At 44.3% G+C, this 19,183-nt stretch overlaps 1 protein-coding gene across 5 annotated transcripts in view; it reads left to right on the top strand.

The window, feature by feature from the left end:
* The window catches only part of MYO1B (myosin IB), a 275,911-nt gene that overhangs the window by 183,998 nt on the left and 72,730 nt on the right, over positions 1 to 19,183 (top strand). For all 5 annotated transcript variants that reach the window (XM_077275371.1, XM_077275373.1, XM_077275375.1 and 2 more), the window contains exons 19-20: positions 8,972 to 9,065; positions 10,091 to 10,240. In XM_077275371.1, the coding sequence (XP_077131486.1) occupies positions 8,972 to 9,065; positions 10,091 to 10,240 (244 nt within the window). The remainder of the gene's footprint in view (positions 1 to 8,971; positions 9,066 to 10,090; positions 10,241 to 19,183) is intronic.

Genomic DNA, 19,183 nt, shown 5'->3' on the forward strand with positions numbered 1-19,183 from the left:
ACTGATTGCTTTCTGTGTACACTCTGCATAGGCAGAAAGCTGCCAGTTGGTGTGTACATGGTTTGTACTACATGGCAGCAGGCCAAATAGAGCTTCCTGCACTGCGAATAAGCCTCCGTACATTGGCATGCCAGGGCCGGTATGTGACTCTCCACAAGGAGAAACATTACCCCTTAGACCACTAAACAGACTAGTAAGTAATACATTGCTGGAGTCAGGGTCTGTACAGGAGACTTAAAGGGCACCTGTCAGCAGGTTTGGCCGATTAGGTGATACAGCCATCACCTTTCAGGGCTGATATATAGCATTCTTTATTATACTCACCTGCGGTCCGGTCTGATGGGCGTCACTGGTCTTGGTCAGGCGCCTCCCATCTTCTTACGATCCCCCGATGTCCTGCTTGCTTTGTGTGGCTGACGCGTCCCTTCGTCATCCACACAGGCTCCCCAGCATCGCTCTCCTGCGCAGGCCTACTTACAGTGCCTTGCGAAAATATTCTGCTCCTTGGAACTTTTCAACCTTTCCCCACATATCATGCTGCAAACATAAAGATACCGAATGTAAATTTTTGGTGAAGAATCAACAACAAGTGGAACACAATTGTGAAGTTGAACGAAATTTATTGCTTATTTTAAATTTTTGTGGAAATTCAAAAACTGAAAAGTGGGGCATGCAATATTATTCGGCCCCTTTAACTTAATACTTTGTTGCCCCACCTTTTGCTGTGATTACAGCTGCAAGTCGCTTGGGGTATGTCTCTATCAGTTTTGTACATCGAGAGACTGAAATTCTTGCCCATTCTTCCTTGGCAAACAGCTCGAGCTCAGTGAGGATTGATGGAGATCGTTTGTGAACAGCAGTTCTCAGCTCTTTCCACAGATTCTCAATTGGATTGAGGTCTTGACTATGACTTGGCCATTTTAATACCTGGATACGTTTATTTGTGAACCATTCCATTGTAGATTTTGCTTTGTTTGGGTTCATTGTCTTGTTGGAAGAGAAATCTCTGTCCCAGTCTCAGATCTTTTGCAGACTCCAACAGGTTTTCTTCAAGAATGGTACTGTATTTGGCTCCATCCATCTTCCCATGAAATTTAACCATCTTGTCTGTCCCCGCTGAAGAAAATCAGGCCCAAACCATGATGCTGCCACCACCATGTTTGACAGTGGGGATGGTGTGCTCTGGGTGATGAGCTGTGTTGCCTTTACACCAAACAGATCGTTTGGCATTGTGGCCAAAAAGTTTGATTTTGCTTTCATCTGACCAGAGCACCTTCTTCCATATGTTTGGTGGGTCTCCCAGGTGGCTTGTTGCAAACTTTAAACAACACTTTTTATGGATTTCTTTGAGAAATGTCTTTCTTCTTGCCACTCTTCCACAAAGGTCAGATTTGTGCATTGTACGACTGATTGTTGTCCTATGGACAGACTGTCCCACCTCCACTGTAGATCTCTGCAGTTCATCCAGAGTGATCTTGGGCCTCTTGCCTGTATCTCTGATCAGTCTTCTTGTTTGAGATGAAAGTTTAGAGTGATGGTTGGGTCTTGGTAGATTTGCAGTGGTATGATACTCCTTCCATTTCAATATGATTGCTTGCACAGTGCTCCTTGGGATGTTTAAAGTTTTGGAAATCATTTTGTATCCAAATCCGTCTTTAAACTTCTCCACAACAGTATCACGGAGCTGCCTGTTGTGTTCCTTGGTCTTCATGATGCTCTCTGTGCTTCAAACAGAACCCTGAGACTATCACAGAGCAGGTGCATTTATACGGAGACTTGATTACACACAGGTGGATTATATTTATCATCATTAGGCATTTAGGACAACATTGGATCATTCAGAAATCCACAATGAACTTTTGGAGTGGGTTTGTTGCACTGAAAGTAAAGGGGCCAAATAATATTGCTCGCCCCACTTTTCAGTTTTCGAATTTCCAAAAAAATGTAAAATAACCAATAAATTTCGTTGAACTTCACAATTGTGCTCCACTTGTTGTTGTTTTTTAACCAAAACTGTGCATTTGGTATCTTTGTTTTGAAGCATGATATGTGGGAAAAGGTAGAAAATTTCCAGGGAGCCGAATACTTCCGCAAGGCACTGTATCTGCCCTGTCGAGGGAAGAGTAAAGTACTGCAGTGCGCAGGCGCTGGGGCTCTCTGACCTTTCTCGGCACCTGTGCACTGCAGTACTTTGCTCTGCCCTCAGCAGGGCTGATAAGTACGCCTGCGCAAGAGAGCGATGCTGATGAAACGCGTCATCCACACAAAGCAAGCAGAAGGGGGTGGCATCGCAAGAAGGGAGGTGCTGGACCAAGAAGAGCGACACACCTCGGACTGGACCACCCCGCAGGGGAGTATAATAAAAGCTATATTTCTTCTTTTACAGGTCGGGTGTGGGGCAGATATACATCATTATAGAATACTGTATATGAGCCGTAAAAGGTGATGGCTGTATCTCAGATCAGCCAAAACTGGCGACAGGTTCCCTTTAAAACATTTATTTTTATAAAATGAGATCCAATCCTAATTTTGCCTTGAGTATTTTTCCTTATGAGTCTGATCCATTTTTTCTGATTTGCTCCATATTTGTGCTTCTTGCAGACCTAAGGGAAAACGCCTGATACATTGCGGTGGGAGTAATGACATCAGTTTATTTCCTTGACATAATGTCGAGTTTCACATTCCTGTGTAATGTCTTCTACCAGTTGACGTGTTTTTGCTTGTTCCAAGGTGCAGAATGTCAGATGTGAGCAATTTGTTCTGTCTGGCTGAGGCGTTTAACACTGTCAGTCCTTGTAATCCCCGCTGTCATTTGTCAGTGACTTGTGTCTCCTGTACTCTGTGAATTAGGTGCATTGATTGAGGCCTTATTGGCATTATTCCCAATGGCAGAAACTAGTGCGGCTGACTGAAGGCTTTAGACTCGCTGTATGGGAACATAATAAGGAATTGTGTCATTGGAAGCAGCAGTCACAGGACTATGTGATCCGCAGATATTCTTCAGCAAAGTGTAAGCTGCTGCCTGTGATTGGTGTTGGCCTATCGGAAGGCTTCCGGAACCCATTATTCACCTGGGAATGGTCTGGTTTGCTCTTTAGTTTTTCCTCCCCTTGTTCTAAGACCCAGAACCTTTTTTATTTTCTCTCTTACACAAACATAGGGCTTGTTTTGTGTGTGCTGAATTGTAGTGTTTTCACTTATTGGGTGGTAAAAAATACCTGATTCTCCAGGTCAGTACGATCACAATAATACCATATTCTATTGTCCAATTTTTACTATACATTTAGTAGTGAAAAAAAATTCAGATCTTTCTAAGAAGAGAAAAAAAAAGGTTGCCATCCATTTTTGAGGAGGCTGGAGGGATTTACAGCGGCATTTTTAAATAGTTAAACTGTGGTGATCAGAGAAAGTTCTGTTCTTCTGTTACAGCCTGGTTACCTGCCTGGTGTGAGCGGAGCGCTCCTGAACCGGCTTCATACATTCCTTATTGACCGATGACGAAAATGTACGTCATAAGTAGTTTAAGTAGTTAATGGGTTTAGCCCCTTCATGACCTTTGACATACCCATACGTCCTAGTTGGAAAGGAGTTCCCAACCTTTGATAAAAGGGTACATCATGACCATCGTGCACCACCCCTGGGCATTTTAACCCCCAAATGCCACAATCAATATTGATTGCAGCATTTAGAAGGCTGGGAGACAGAAGGGGCTCACTCTCCCGTCCGACCAGCTCCCCCCACAACGTCATCGTGAGGGCATGATCATTGCCATGGCAACTCGAGATCATCAGGAGCATGGTCTAAGGCCTCTTTCACATTTCCGTTGGTACGGGCCTGTCGCAATGCGTCAGGCTGATGTACCGACGGACGTTGTGAATTCTCTGCACGACGTGGGCAGCGGATGGACGCGGATGGCCCATTCTGCAGTCCGGGGAGGAGGGGGCGGAGTTTCGGGCGCGCATGCGCGGTCGAAAATGGCGGACCCGTCTCTCAAAAAAACATTACATTGAACGTTTTTTTGCGACGACGGTCCGTCAATTACCGACGCATCCATTGCACGACTTATGGAACGTGTGTCTATACGTTGCGATGCGTCAGTAATACAAGTCTATGTGCAAAAAACGCATCCTGCGGGCAACTTTGCAGGATGCGTTTTTTGCACAGAACAACGCATTGCAACGTCTTCAAAAAGACGGAAGTGTGAAAGAGGCCTAAGAGGCTTCTGTCAGTGAAACACTGACCGGTATAATGGATTGCAGTACTGCTGCATTGTTATACATTATACCAGTGATCAGAGTATGAAAAGATAGTCCCTCTATGGGACTATGTAAAAAAGAAAAAAAAAATACAAATATTATTTTAAAAAATCAATAAAGAAAAAGAGTACACATACGGTATGTGGTATTGCGGCGTCCAGAAATAAGTTCTAGCTCTCACCACTCCGATGAGTCCTGCGGTGGTGACTTCTTCTAGTGGTGAGAACAGCCCATAGCCTGACAGTAGTACAATGTTAGGTTGCCGACCTGCCCACCACTCTGCACATCCCAGATGCCACCTGTCACCACTCGGGCTGTTCACTGGGGTAGTTTGTAACTCGGAGCTCTGGACTACATCAAAATGGTGCCTGGCGCTCCCCACAGCTGAGAACTGGACAGCTCCGAGGACTTGCCCAGTTCACAGCTGGAGGTAGCCACAGCTGCCGTGTATAAATGTTGTGCTCGGATAAGACACAATAAAAATGGCAGCCCACAGTGGCTGCAGAAAAATCTAATAAATAATACAAATGTTCAAACAGTGCAATCATTCTTAATGCATAACTAAAAATCAGGACACGATCCCTTTTAAACCAGCCCACCTACGCCATAGTGTTTGCACATGAGCAGTTTCCCTAGCTGAGTAACATGATCAGGTCCTTCAGCCTGTGTACAAGCTAAGCAGTGGAGCAGGGATCTGATGGCTCTCTGCTCCGGGACTCCCTGTGGTGTCCACTGTAGCCTGACAACTGGTGCCCTGTGCGACTGCACCGATCACACATAGCTAAGGCCAGCCATGCAAGGGGCACACTGCTCAGCGGGGCTCTTCTGAACTATTGAGAAAGGATGGACCGAGGTCTTTTGTAAATCCATGTAACTATGAGAAGGCTCTAATCACATGGACCCCTTCCCAGGTCAAAACATGTGGTTTTACCTGAAGAAGACGTTACATACTTCGAAACACATTGAAATAAACCACCGCCTTACTCACTATACTGGGATATACGTCTCCATTCTGTCAGATTATTGTCCACTAACTCTCTTCAAAGTCTGAGATCCAAATTTTTGGCATGCTACTGTGTCACGTTAAAGATTTCTAATGTAATAGTTACACTTTAAGTCATTTTTTTTATAAGTATATGGTAATTTTGTATACTGACCTGAGTTATAATCATACATTCTGTAGGGTTAAAGCTTATTACTGTACAGTACACGGTGTACAACATGTCCCAGGAAGGAATGCTAAGAGATTAAGGCCTTATTCCTATATCCGTTTCTCACGAACATGTCCTATCCATGTTTTTCCCTGATAGAAAACGTACCCATTTTATCCTATGGAACTGCTGATGACCGTATTGGGAAATGTAGAACATGTGCACACGGTGTGTTTTAGATGCTGGCGTACTTGCTGAGCCTTTCATAGAGGAGTTGCTTCAGGAAAATGCTGGTTGTGTTTTGCATGAAGCATCTTTTTAGGTTTTTTTCTCCCGGTCTTTTTTTTACAACTGTGTATATAAACTGAAGCTGCCTGAAGGATGGCCCGGCTACTTTTTTGCCTCTTCACAGCTTTCAAAATCTGAAGCGATTTTTAAGAGAAATAAAAAAAAAAAATCTCAAGACTGAATTTGTTACATCAGGTGGTTTCCAACATTGCAGTTTATATGATAGCTCTGGGGAACGCCGCTTTTGTTGAGTTAGATCTGACACTTGTTTTTGACTTTTGGCTTCTGAAAAGTGACCCTCATTTTTCTCTTAACAACTTTTTCTATAATTTTTCAGAACTTTTTAGGCTACAGCATATCTATGTCTCCAAAACCATGCTAAATGTACATGCAATGAAAAATGCAAAAAATAACCTGAATGTAATGTCTGAATCCAAAAATGCAATTTTTCAGAAGGAATCTGGCTGAAAAAGAGAATGTGAACACACAGCTTTAGGTTATAAAATGGAGTATAGCTGAAGATCAGATAGATAAGGCTCTGTTCACACATCGTTTTATCATTTTGTCTGGTATCTGCTTTTTTGGCACATACGACCGATGTGTCAATGGTACCCAGTGCACCTAGTATCCGCCCAAAGATTGCTTTACGCTGACTCTTTACAGATGAATGTAGTCTATTGTGCTATATAGAGGCGTACTGTCCAGTAAAACTGTATACCACTTGGTATCTAGTTTGTTCTTACAACGTGAACCTATTGGTGACTTGTGACTGTCCAGTGCCATGACGCTGCCTTCTGGAGCAGATGTACAGGAGTCACTGAGGGACGCGTGAGCAGAGATAAGACCCGGCTCACATGTGGCTGCCGTCTTAGAACTAATGCGGAGCAGGCATTCCAGTGCTGTTCCATTGCTGACCTTTCATTTGCAGTACATGTGGCAAAACAATTATATTTTTAGCAAATTCTCTTTCAAAGTTCTCTATCCCACATGAAAGAGATGTGCGCTCGTCCTGAACTCCATAGCATCATTTTTTTCTTTATTTATTTTCACTGGTCTTTTTGCTGTCTCAAGATTTCCTCCAGCTTTTTGCCATATGTCTCTTCCTTTTTTTCTGCTTATTGTAAAGATTTCCTAGAGTCTGATATTGTGCCAAATTGTTGGTTTTGTTCAGTGCTGTAAAGACTTTTAACATATCTAATATGTAAGTTTGAAAGTAGGGGCTTTGGATTTTACACGTTTTATACACCTCCTATGGTATACATGAGTATTCTGACAATATTATGCTATGCTTTCTTTGTTTTTCTTAAGCATCAAGGTGTATTTTTTAAGCAGTGACTGTGCTACGTTTCACACTCTTTACTTAATAAATCGACATGTTCCGTTATACTATGGAGTCATGGTCATGTTATCCAACCACGTAAAATTAATTATTTTACATTTTTTTTTGTTTCTAAACGGAATCTGTCAGTAGGATCAGCCCTCCTAAGCCGTCTATATGGGCATTTAGGTCATAAGAAGCTGAATAAAGTGATTCCTTGATATCTGCAATCCGATGTCTTATTACAGGAAAACTGTCAACAGATACACCTAATTCATTATGCGGCATGTGCCTCTTGTACTCCAGCGAGCCCTTATATTAATTCAGTGTGCAATGCCGGTCATAATGGATTGGGCCTATAGCAATTCTTGACAAAACCATCCATCATTGGATTTGTGCCTGTTTTTGAGAGTTATTTGGTGCAAAAAAAAATAAAAAATGGGAGCAAAACACCAGATTCATGTTACTATTTGTGCCTTTAAGTCTATTTATTTAGACTGATTTAAGGTTTCCAAATGTTTTCACCTGATTCATAATCTTCAACTTTTTCAAAATATTGCAAAATGTGTTGCAAATAATCTCCAATCTGTCCCTAGAGTGATTATATATACACAAGCAAATTTTGTGACATTTTAAAAAAATCTGACATTTTGCTCTAAATAGTCACAAATACGGGCAGTTAAACGGGCAGCTTTTGACTGCAGAAAATTTGTGACCTCCCAATAGATCAGGTTTTCAGGATCTATTTAGTATTACCCAAGTGATATTTCAATCCACCCCTTGAAGCCAGGTTAGTACGGTAGTATGTGCAGTCCCCGTCTGTGGAGTAACACTCCTAGCGTAAGAAACGTTGGCACTTGTGATGAGTTTGTCAGGAGGACATAACCATGCCCTGTCCCGCTTCATCTTCAGCTCAGTCCATTTTCGCTGGTGTGAAATTGGCAAAAGTTGTAAAATTTTTGTATGTGAAGTTACGACTTTTCAGTGTTTCTTAACCAAGATTTTGTGGCGTGAACAATTTGATGATTAAGGCCCCTGAATTCTTATTCTGTTAGCACAGTCAGATATATGTTGTGTATATATCGCTGCTAGAATGTTTGTTTTACATGGTTCACTATAAAATAAAATTTACATATGTAATTTAGTGGATTTGTACATCTAGCATAGGCACAGGGGAAATGATACATTATATAATACATGCATGTCCTAACCATTCATTGTTCATATTACAGCTGGTCATATGAAATAAGGTTTTGCATTACAGACTACTTTCCTTTTTTATAGTGAATAAAAAGGGCAATAGGGAGGGAATGTGGTGGAGTGCCCAAAGAACCATTTGTTAGAGTTGTACATTTGTGGACTTGGGTCTCAGCGGGATTATTGGAAGATGGCACGTCACTGGTGCAGGGAAATCCCCAGTCAGTAACCTCAGCAGTATATTGTGCCGTACACATGAACCGCTGAGGCCGATCATTGTTCACGTGGTTGGAATGAAAGACTCCACTGCAGGAAAATCAGTAAAGAATGGTGGAGACCAACCGACCAGTGGTGCTTATCTGATGAGCAATAAGTCTTTTATTGCTATTTGGTTGGGGTTTTTTTTTCTTCACTTCCTCATTATCACATTTTTCTGATTTTTGAAAAGGTTCTAGGCAAGAGGATTGGCTGCCATGTATCCAATGTATGGTCTGCTGACTACATCTTCAAAAATATCTTAAGAAATGAATGAGGATCTTGAATTATTTTTCATTAAGTTTATTTTGTAGAACAATCAAGGTATACTGTGTCTAGTATTCCCCCATAATGAACATAAAAGGCCGTGTTTGGCGCTTATATTATGTATGCTGTATGTATTCAGCTTGCTACTTTTATTGACTTCTACTGCAAATTCTGTATGTAAAGGTCTTCTCTGTCATGCGCCAACCATTAACGGGAAACGTGTCTGTTTTTTTTCTTAGAGCGGGTGTAGAAGTATTGCTCAATGACTTACAAATACCTAAAGAAGAATTTTCTTTTGGGAGATCAAAAATCTTTATCCGAAATCCAAGAACGGTATGTAGGCTTATTTCCAAGCTTTGTGCTATAAACGTCTTAGGCTACTTTCACACTAGCGTTAACTGCAATACGTCGCAAATGCGTCGTTTTGCCGAAAATACGCATCCAGCAAAAGTTCTTGCTGGATACGTTTTTTCGTCATAGACTAACATTAGCGACGCATTTGCGACGCATTGCCAAACGTCGCGTCCGTTTTGCGACGCTTGGGCGTGTGGTAGCGGACCGTCGGGAGAAAAAAACGCTACATGTAACGTTTTTTGCTCCGGACGGTCCGCTTTTTCCGACCGCGCATGCGCGGCCGGAACTACGCCCCCACCTCCCTGCACTTCCCCGCACCTCACAATGGGGCAGCGGATGCGTGGGAAAAATGCATCCGCTGCCCCCGTTGTGCGGCGGAGACCACGCTAGCGTCGGGAACCTCGGCCCGACGCACAGCGACGGGTTGTTCCCGACGCTAGTGTGAAAGTAGCCTTATAGGGAACGTATCTGAAACCTTCCACATGCGCACCCCTCCCTCCCCCCAAATAATTTATGTAACCCTTTAAAAGATCAGCCAATCTTTCTTTTTGACCACAAGGCACTGCTCGTACCGCCCCCAGCCCTGACTGACAGCCAGCCCCAGTGCAGGGCGAGTGTCCGTCATGGCCGAGGGTGCAGTTACAGCCGTCGTTCTGGTGTGTATATTCAGGGCGGTGACAAAACCAGCTCCACCCCCGTGGCTGAAACCAGAACACTACCGAACGGAATAAAGTTCATTTTTGGCTAAGCGCCGAGCAGATTAGTAACGCTATTAACTTGCAGATTAACCCCATATCTGCAGATAATAGCATTTTTTCTGGTGACAGGTTTTCTTTAAGGGAATGGTTCCATACTGTATTCTGTTGTGCGTCCTAATCATCGCACACATGCAGGAAATGTTACAAAGAAGCACAAATTTGAGAAAACAAATTTCAGAATGTCTCAGTAAGCGTCTAAACTGTACTTGGGGAAGTGTATAACTCAAGGTCTGCTGTTATCTCTAGTTGTTTAAACTTGAAGAATTGAGAAAGGAGCGACTGGAAGACCTTGCCACTCTGATTCAGAAAATCTACAGGGGATGGAAGTGCCGCACTCATTTCTTACTGATGAAGCGGAGTCAGATTGTTGTGGCTGCCTGGGTCCGGCGCTATCTGGTAAGTTACAAATAATAATATTTTTTAATCGGCTACCCAGCACTTTTCTATCTGTGTCAGAAAAGGACGGTCAATCTGGATTAACGGCTAAGCGGCAATTGGTGGATAACTAGTAATGCACTGGGCCTTAATCATGTCATATCTAGTACAGGTAAAATCCGGAATTGGCTGTCACTATTACTAATCATGGTCTTGTTACTTTAAATGACAAAATCTTTGCAGTTCTGCTTCTGACCCCAGTGATTCTGAATCTTGTTTTCATAGCCTCTCCTTTCTTAGGGTACTGTCACACTCTGCAACTTTCCAACGATCACGACCAGCGATACGACCTGGCCGTGATCGTTGGAAAGTCGTTGTGTGGTCGCTGGAGAGCTGTCACACAGACAGCTCTCCAGCGACCAACGATGCCGAAGGCCCCGGGTAACCAGGGTAAACATCGGGTTACTAAGCGCAGGGCCGCGCTTAGTAACCCGATGTTTACCCTGGTTACCAGCGTAAAAGTAAAAAAAAAAAAAAAACCGTACATACTCACATTCCGGTGTCCGTCAGGGCCCTCGCAGTCTGCTTCCCGCTCTGACTGAGTGCCGCCGTAAAGTGAAAGCAGATCACAGCGGTGACGTCACCGCTGTGATCTGCTCTCACTTTCCGGCCGGGAGTCAGTCAGAGCGGGAAGCAGACGGCAAGGGACCTGAAGGACACCGGAATGTGAGTATGTACGTTTTTTTTTTTTTTTTTACTTTTACGCTGGTAACCAGGGTAAACATCGGGTTACTAAGCGCGGCCCTGCGCTTAGTAACCCGATGTTTACCCTGGTTACAAGCGAATGCATCGCTGGATCGGTGTCACACACAACGATCCAGCGATGACAGCGGGAGATCCAGCGACGAAAGAAAGTTCCAAACGATCTGCTACGACGTACGATTCTCAGCAGGGTCCCTGATCGCTGCTGCGTGTCAGACACAGTGATATCGTATGGATATCGCTGGAACGTCACAGATCGTACCGTCGTAGCGATCAAAGTGCCACTGTGTGACAGTACCCTTAGTGGTAAATTTAGGCCGATATGATTTGTTTATCTATGAAAATTAGAAATTTGCTGAAAATTTTGAGACTTGAAATTTTTATGCCTTGAAAACTGTCATAGAATGCAAAATAGTTACTAAACTACATTTACCATATGTTTACTTTACGATGGCATCACAAGTTCAAACCTCCTTTCATTTTGTATGGATGTTAGAAAGTTTAGAAGTATAGCAGCAAATTCTTTTTTTTTTTTTTTGTTTTGTTCATCGAAATTCATTAATTTATTTTTGGAATCTTTTGAGAGTATTATAGGTCAGAAAACCTCCGAACAAAACCAGATTCTAAATATTGAACCCCTCAAAGTATCCAAAACTATATTCAGGTGCTTTAATAAAATAAAATGGAAGAAATTAAAAAGTTAGTGACTAAACATTTTTCCGTTATTTTTTTTTTGTACTTTATTATTTTGCGATTACTTTTTACAAACTGGACTGTTTTTTGTTTTTTTTTGTTTTTTTTTGTTTGTTTTTATACATGGTCTCACTATGGGATTTGAAATTTCACTAACATGATCGCTGGTCTAATATGCTGAATTACTGATGTAGTGCAATGTATTAGACCTGTCATGTTCACACTGTGAGCCTGTTAGGCCCTGCTTATGGAACCGTGGCTGTCAGAACTGGAGGCCATCGCAACCATTGGTACCCTCCGAATGGATCAAGGGACGGCTGGTAGAGTGGAAAAGCCCACTCCCGCACACAACTAAATGCTGCAGACACTATTGACTTCAGCATTAATGGGGTAAATCATCAGGGTTAAATGCCACAATCGGTGCTATAACCCATCAGAACTGTTGTAGCAAGCTGTCCGCTATAATATACCGCTGACACCTGCTGTTTTTTTTTTAAAGCAAATAATTTTTATTAAAATTTTAAAGTTAATAACCGCATTTACAACTGCAATTGGAACATGGTACATACAAAGGTGTTCCACAAGAAGGGGGTTACAGTTACCCACATCCAAGTAATCCAATTCTCTAAGGTTAAGAAAAACAAACCGTATAAACAGTATACGGATACCTCTATAAATTTGAATTAAACTATATTAACAGTATACATTCCAGTCCGAGATTAAAAACAGTAAGTCATAACTTTTGATACTCATTATAGGTCATACAATGATTGAAATGGCAAATTAACGTTAGGGATTTCAAATGTTCTCTCTGACCATACTCTTGAGGGCATACCTGGAGAGTCCAACCTTGGACACCAAAACCTTTAAAATGTATTCATTGCATTACGTTTTTATATCCATTCCAATGATCTCCTGTAACCTATTCTTAAATTCACGAATTACAGGGGGAGAGGAGTCAATCCATTTACGGTATGTTTCCTAGCCAGGTATAAAGTACATGAGATTCCTCTCTGAGCAGGACCACATTCCAGGCCATCCTCTGAGTCCTAATATACATGTTTTGGGGTCTGCTTTATATTACATACTCTTTTAATAGTAGATAATATCCCTTTCCAGTAGTTTCCCAACTTAGGTTGACACGTGCTGCTTCTAGCACTGGCTCTGCCCCGGAGCTGGCTTCATCACGGTACATGAACGGTGCTTTGTGGGAACTCCTTGTCCTCTTCACCATACGTTGGAGGTCAGGAAGGGGTTTAGCCCAAAATGTAAATGTTTGAGATAATGAGCATAATTGAGCATTTTTGACCTGATACCTCTTGCGTGAATCACCTTTAACTGAGACATTTTCATATTGACAATGAGGTAAAGGTCAAAAGTTTGTAGTCTCACATCGATCATCGACCATGTGCTCTGTCACCATAAAGAAACTGTGAGGTTTGTGTTTTTGTGTTTTTTTCATATGCCAAAGTTCATAATGGCCAAAGGAGAACTAGAAGGTAAAGCGTAATCCATAATAATCACATGGTTTTACATCAATTGGTAAGTGCTTACTGTATTTATGCATCAAAGAGTCATCTAGTTCATTGTGCCTCCAGGAGATCCAGGAGATCTATCCAGGAAAAATTAGCCTTTCCATCTGTTCTTTTCGCATCGACAAAAACGTCAGCTTTCCGATCAATTCCCACCTAGTTGCTTTTTTTTCTCCTGCTTTTTCTAGTTTTAGGCTCCAGTCCCACATCTGTGTGAAATTTACATCCATGGGAAAAGTAGCATTTTTCATCCATGTGGCATCCATTTTGCATTTGTTTTTTACAACTGAAATAAGTAAATTGTCTAGACCTTTCTATCGCTTTAACTCTACAGTGCTCCATCCATGTCTTATTAGTTTTTAACTGATCCACTGAAGTGCAAAGTACATCAGCAATTGCAAAAAAGTTGGGACGTTGTGTAAAATGTAAAGAAAATAAGAATGCAATGGTTTGAAAATCTCCTCTAGACATATTATATACACAGCAGAGTGTAGGACACAGACCTGAAGGCGGAAGACCTTTTTATTTCACTTGAAAAAATTAACTCGTTTAGAAGTTGATGGCATTTTACGCAGGGTCCATTTTTTTGGAATTGGGGTGATGTCGTTTGTGTTTCATCTATTTTATTACAATCCCCATAGACTTTAATGTTCGTCTGAGCCACAAACCAGTTGAATAGGACATGCTCGGAGTCTCACGGACCCGACACACAGATCAGTTTTTACGTCGTATGTGTGTACGGCTCAGTCAAACTCTATGGATCCAGACAACGCACGGATGAAATGGCACATCCAACAAAAACTGTTGCCAAAAGGTAAATTGTTTACTAAAAAGTGGGTTCCCAGTAGGGTGAGGACTTATCCTTATATCAATATAAGATCAGTGTTAGTCTGACACCCAGCACCCCCACCGATCCGCTGTTATCACCTAGACTAGCTTTCTGATTTACACATTGTTTGGTGCAGGTCACTGGCGCTCTGAATGCTGTTAGCGGCAGCTCCGATAGGAAAGAATAGGAGGTGATCTGCAGCACACAGCGTCAGCAGCCAAAAAACCATGTGTGGAAGTATGGTGTTCTACCCTGTATGCTGCTAACCTCTGGGCTCTGCCCCTGCAGATATGCTGGGGATGGCGCAGACCCCACCAATCTTATATTGTTGATTCAATGTAGGGATAGTGTTGTGAATTCTGTTCTCGAACTCCCTCTGGTGGTTATGAATGGTACTTCGGCGAGTTCTGTCCATGAACTCCCTCTGGTGGCTGTGAGTGGAGCTGCTGGTTCTGAGGCCCTTTCCTCAGCTGACCTCGTTTAGTCCTAGGCTGGCTGCTCTATTTAACTCCACTTAGATCGTTACTTTGTGCCAGCTGTCAATGTCCTAGTACTAGTTCAGTTCTCTCTTGGATCTTTCAGATGACCTGTCTACTCCAGCAAAAGCTAAGTCCCTGCTAGCTTATTTGTTTACCACTGTTTTCTTGTCCAGCTTGCTATCATGATTCTGCCTTGCTAGCTGGAAGCTCTGGGATGCAGAGTGGCACCTCCACGCCGTGAGTCGGTGCGGGGTCTCTTTTGCACACTCTGCGTGGTTTTTGGTAGTTTTTTATGCTGACCGCAAATATACCTTTTCTATCCTCAAGTCTGTTTAGTTAAGTCTAGCCTCCTTTGCTGAAACCTATTTCATTCCTGTGTTTGTGACTTCCATCTTAACTCACAGTCAATATATGTGGGGGGCTGCCTATTTCTTTGGGAAATTTCTCTGAGGCAAGTTAGGCCTTATTTTCTATCTTTAGGGGTAGTTAGCTCTTAGGCTGTGAAGAGGCGTCTAGGCAGAGTCAGGTACGCTCCACGGCTATTTCTAGTTGTTTTGATAGGATTAGGGGTTGCGGTCAGCAGAGCTCCCACTTCCCAGAGCTTGTCCTGTATTACTAGTTTGCTCATCAGGTCATTCCTAGTGCTCCTAAACCAGGTCTTCATAACAGTACAGCTGGCCCGCAAAGTGTTAATGCATCTCAATAGAGGGATAAAGGAAGTTCTGAGACCATTTTTTTTTTTTTCCTCTGCAGCGTGTTTTGTTTTTCTTTTCCCCTAAATCTCTGGGTGGTTCAGGACACAGGTGTAGATATGGACATTCAAGGTCTGTCCTCTTGTGTGGATCAACTCACTGCAAGGGTACAAGGTAGTGTTGAGCGATACCGTCCGATACTTGAAAGTATCGGTATCGGAAAGTATCGGCCGATACCGGCCAAGTATCGGATCCAATCCGATACCGATACCCGATACCAATACAAGTCAATGGGACTCAAGTATCGGACGGTATTCCTGATGGTTCTCAGGGTCTGAAGGAGAGGAAACTCTCCTTCAGGCCCTGGGATCCATATTAATGTGTAAAAGAAAGAATTAAAATAAAAAATATTGCTATACTCACCTCTCCGACGCAGCCTGCACCTTACCGAGGGAAGCGGCAGCGTTCTTTGTTTAAAATTTGCGCTTTTCTTTCCTTACGTGAAGTCCCGGCTTGTGATTGGTCGCATGCCGCCCATGTGGCGGCGACGCAACCAATCACAGCAAGCCATGACGTAATTTCAGGTCATTCAGTATTTTAAAATTACGCTCCGGCTTTGTGATTGGTTGCGTCGCAGTCACATGGGCGACGCAACCAATCACAGCAAGCCGTGACGTAATTTCAGGTCCTTAAGGATTTTAAAATTACGTCCCGGCTTTGTGATTGGTTGCGTCGCAGTCACATGGGCGACGCAACCAATCACAAGCCGTGACGTCACGGGAGGCTGGACACGCGCGCATTTTAAAATGGGCGCGTGTCCAGCCTCCCGTGACGTCCCGGCTTGTGATTGGTTGCGGCGCGGTCAACCAATCACAAGCCGGGAGGCTGGACACGCGCGCATTTTAAAATGGCTTCCCGGCTTGTGATTGGTTGACCGCGCCGCAACCAATCACAAGCCGGGACGTCACGGGAGGCTGGACACGCGCCCATTTTAAAATGCGCGCGTGTCCAGCCTCCCGGCTTGTGATTGGTTGACCGCGCCGCAACCAATCACAAGCCGGGACGTCACGGGAGGCTGGACACGCGCCCATTTTAAAATGCGCGCGTGTCCAGCCTCCCGGCTTGTGATTGGTTGACCGCGCCGCAACCAATCACAAGCCGGGACGTCACGGGAGGCTGGACACGCGCCCATTTTAAAATGCGCGCGTGTCCAGCCTCCCGGCTTGTGATTGGTTGACCGCGCCGCAACCAATCACAAGCCGGGACGTCACGGGAGGCTGGACACGCGCCCATTTTAAAATGCGTGCGTGTCCAGCCTCCCGTGACGTCACGGCTTGTGATTGGTTGCGTCGCCCATGTGACTGCGACGCAACCAATCACAAAGCCGGGACGTAATTTTAAAATCCTTAAGGACCTGAAATTACGTCACGGCTTGCTGTGATTGGTTGCGTCGCCCATGTGACTGCGACGCAACCAATCACAAAGCCGGAGCGTAATTTTAAAATACTGAATGACCTGAAATTACGTCACGGCTTGCTGTGATTGGTTGCGTCGCCGCCACATGGGCGGCATGCGACCAATCACAAGCCGGGACTTCACGTAAGGAAAGAAAAGCGCAAATTTTAAACAAAGAACGCTGCCGCTTCCCTCGGTAAGGTGCAGGCTGCGTCGGAGAGGTGAGTATAGCAATATTTTTTATTTTAATTCTCTCTTTTACACATTTTTACATTAATGTTGTTTCGATACCGATACCCGATACCACAAAAGTATCGGATCTCGGTATCGGAGTTCCGATACCCGCAAGTATCGGCCGATACCCGATACTTGCGGTATCGGAATGCTCAACACTAGTACAAGGCATTCAGGATTATGTAGTTCAGAACCCAATGTTAGAACCCAGAATTCCAATTCCTGATTTGTTTTCTGGGGATAGATCTAAGTTCCTGAATTTCAAAAATAATTGTAGACTGTTTTTTGCTTTGAAACCCCGCTCCTCTGGTGACCCCATTCAGCAAGTAAAAATCATTATTTCTTTGCTGCGTGGCGACCCTCAAGACTGGGCATTTTCCCTTGCGCCAGGAGATCCTGCATTGCATAATGTAGATGCGTTTTTTCTGGCGCTTGGATTGCTTTATGATGAACCAGATTCAGTGGATCAGGCAGAGAAAATCTTGCTGGCTTTGTGTCAGGGTCAGGATGAAGCGGAGGTATATTGTCAGAAGTTTAGAAAGTGGTCTGTGCTTACTCAGTGGAATGAGTGTGCCCTGGCGGCAATTTTCAGAAAGGGTCTTTCTGAAGCCCTTAAGGATGTTATGGTGGGATTTCCCACGCCTGCTGGTCTGAATGAGTCTATGTCCTTGGCCATTTAGATCGATCGACGCTTACGTGAGCGCAAAACTGTGCACCATTTGGCGGTATCTTCTGAACAGAGGCCTGAGCCTATGCAATGTGATAGGACCTTGACCAGAGCTGAACGGCAAGAATACAGACGTCAGAATGGGCTGTGTTTTTACTGTGGTGACTCCACTCATGCTATCTCTGATTGTCCTAAACGCACTAAGCGGTTCGCTAGGTCTGCCACCATTGGTACGGTACAGCCAAAATTTATTTTGTCCGTTACTCTGATTTGCTCTTTGTCGTCCTATTCTGTTATGGCATTTGTGGATTCAGGCGCTGCCCTGAATTTGATGGACTTGGAGTTTGCCAGGCGCTGTGGTTTTTTCTTGGAGCCCTTACAGTATCCTATTCCATTGAGAGGAATTGATGCTACGCCTTTGGCCAAGAATAAGCCTCAGTACTGGACTCAATTGACCATGTGCATGGCTCCTGCACATCAGGAGGATATTCGCTTTTTGGTGTTGCATAATCTGCATGATGTAGTCGTTTTGGGTTTGCCATGGCTACAGGTCCATAATCCAGTATTGGATTGGAAATCAATGTCTGTATCTAGTTGGGGTTGTCAAGGGGTACATGGGGATGTCCCATTGTTGTCAATTTCGTCTTCCCATCCTTCTGAAGTCCCTGAGTTCTTGTCAGATTACCGGGATGTATTTGATGAGCCCAAATCCAGTGCCCTACCTCCTCATAGGGATTGTGATTGTGCTATTAATTTGATTCCTGGTAGTAAGTTTCCGAAGGGCCGACTGTTCAATTTATCTGTGCCAGAACACGCCGCTATGCGGAGTTATGTAAAGGAGTCCTTGGAGAAAGGGCATATTCGCCCGTCGTCGTCACCGTTGGGAGCAGGGTTCTTTTCTCTGTCGCCCATGACGGCACCACGGAGAGAGGGGATCCGCCCACCAAGGACAGGAAACCTACAGATAAAAAGGCGGTACCTCTCTCCTGCATCAGTTGGTTTCCTGTCCTTGATGGGAGACCTACAGACTTACCAGAAGGAAGATCGTCGTGGGATTCCGGGGCCAATCAGTCCGACTCAGGCAGCTGGGGTCCCTCTGCCTCGGCTGGTGTGGTCACCCGAAGCGCCACCGCTGGGGCTAGTGAGCCTTTAGGGTGTGCGGGGGAGGTGACATGGAGTTCGCGGTCACCTCCCTAGGTAAGATGCAGCAGCGGCAACATCCAGGGGGGTCCCTCTGTGGTTGCGGGAGGAGCGGCGCGGCTCTCCCTTTGGAAGCGTCAGCCTGCACACTGCATAGCCGACCGGCGTGCAGGGACCGCGCGTTAGGGCAGGCTGCAGGCTGCAAAGAGACCGGGAGCTCCGGTAGGCAGCGGGTCATGTGCGGCACCATCTTGAAGCAGGCCGCACCGCAAACCGCAGCACTAGCCACAAAAAAAAAAAAAAGATGCCGCAGCAGCGATAAACATACAGGGGGGTCCCTCTGTGGTTACGGGGAGAGTGGCGCTCTCCCCCCTGAAGCGTAAGCCTGCAATCTGCAAAAGCCGGGGCCCCAGTGTGCAGGGGAGAAAAAAAAAAAAAAAAAGCTGCATGCTGCCTCTTCCAGAATCTTCTCCAGGGAAAC

The sequence above is a fragment of the Ranitomeya variabilis genome, chromosome 7 (assembly GCF_051348905.1).
Source record: "Ranitomeya variabilis isolate aRanVar5 chromosome 7, aRanVar5.hap1, whole genome shotgun sequence".
Lineage (NCBI taxonomy): Eukaryota > Metazoa > Chordata > Amphibia > Anura > Dendrobatidae > Ranitomeya > Ranitomeya variabilis.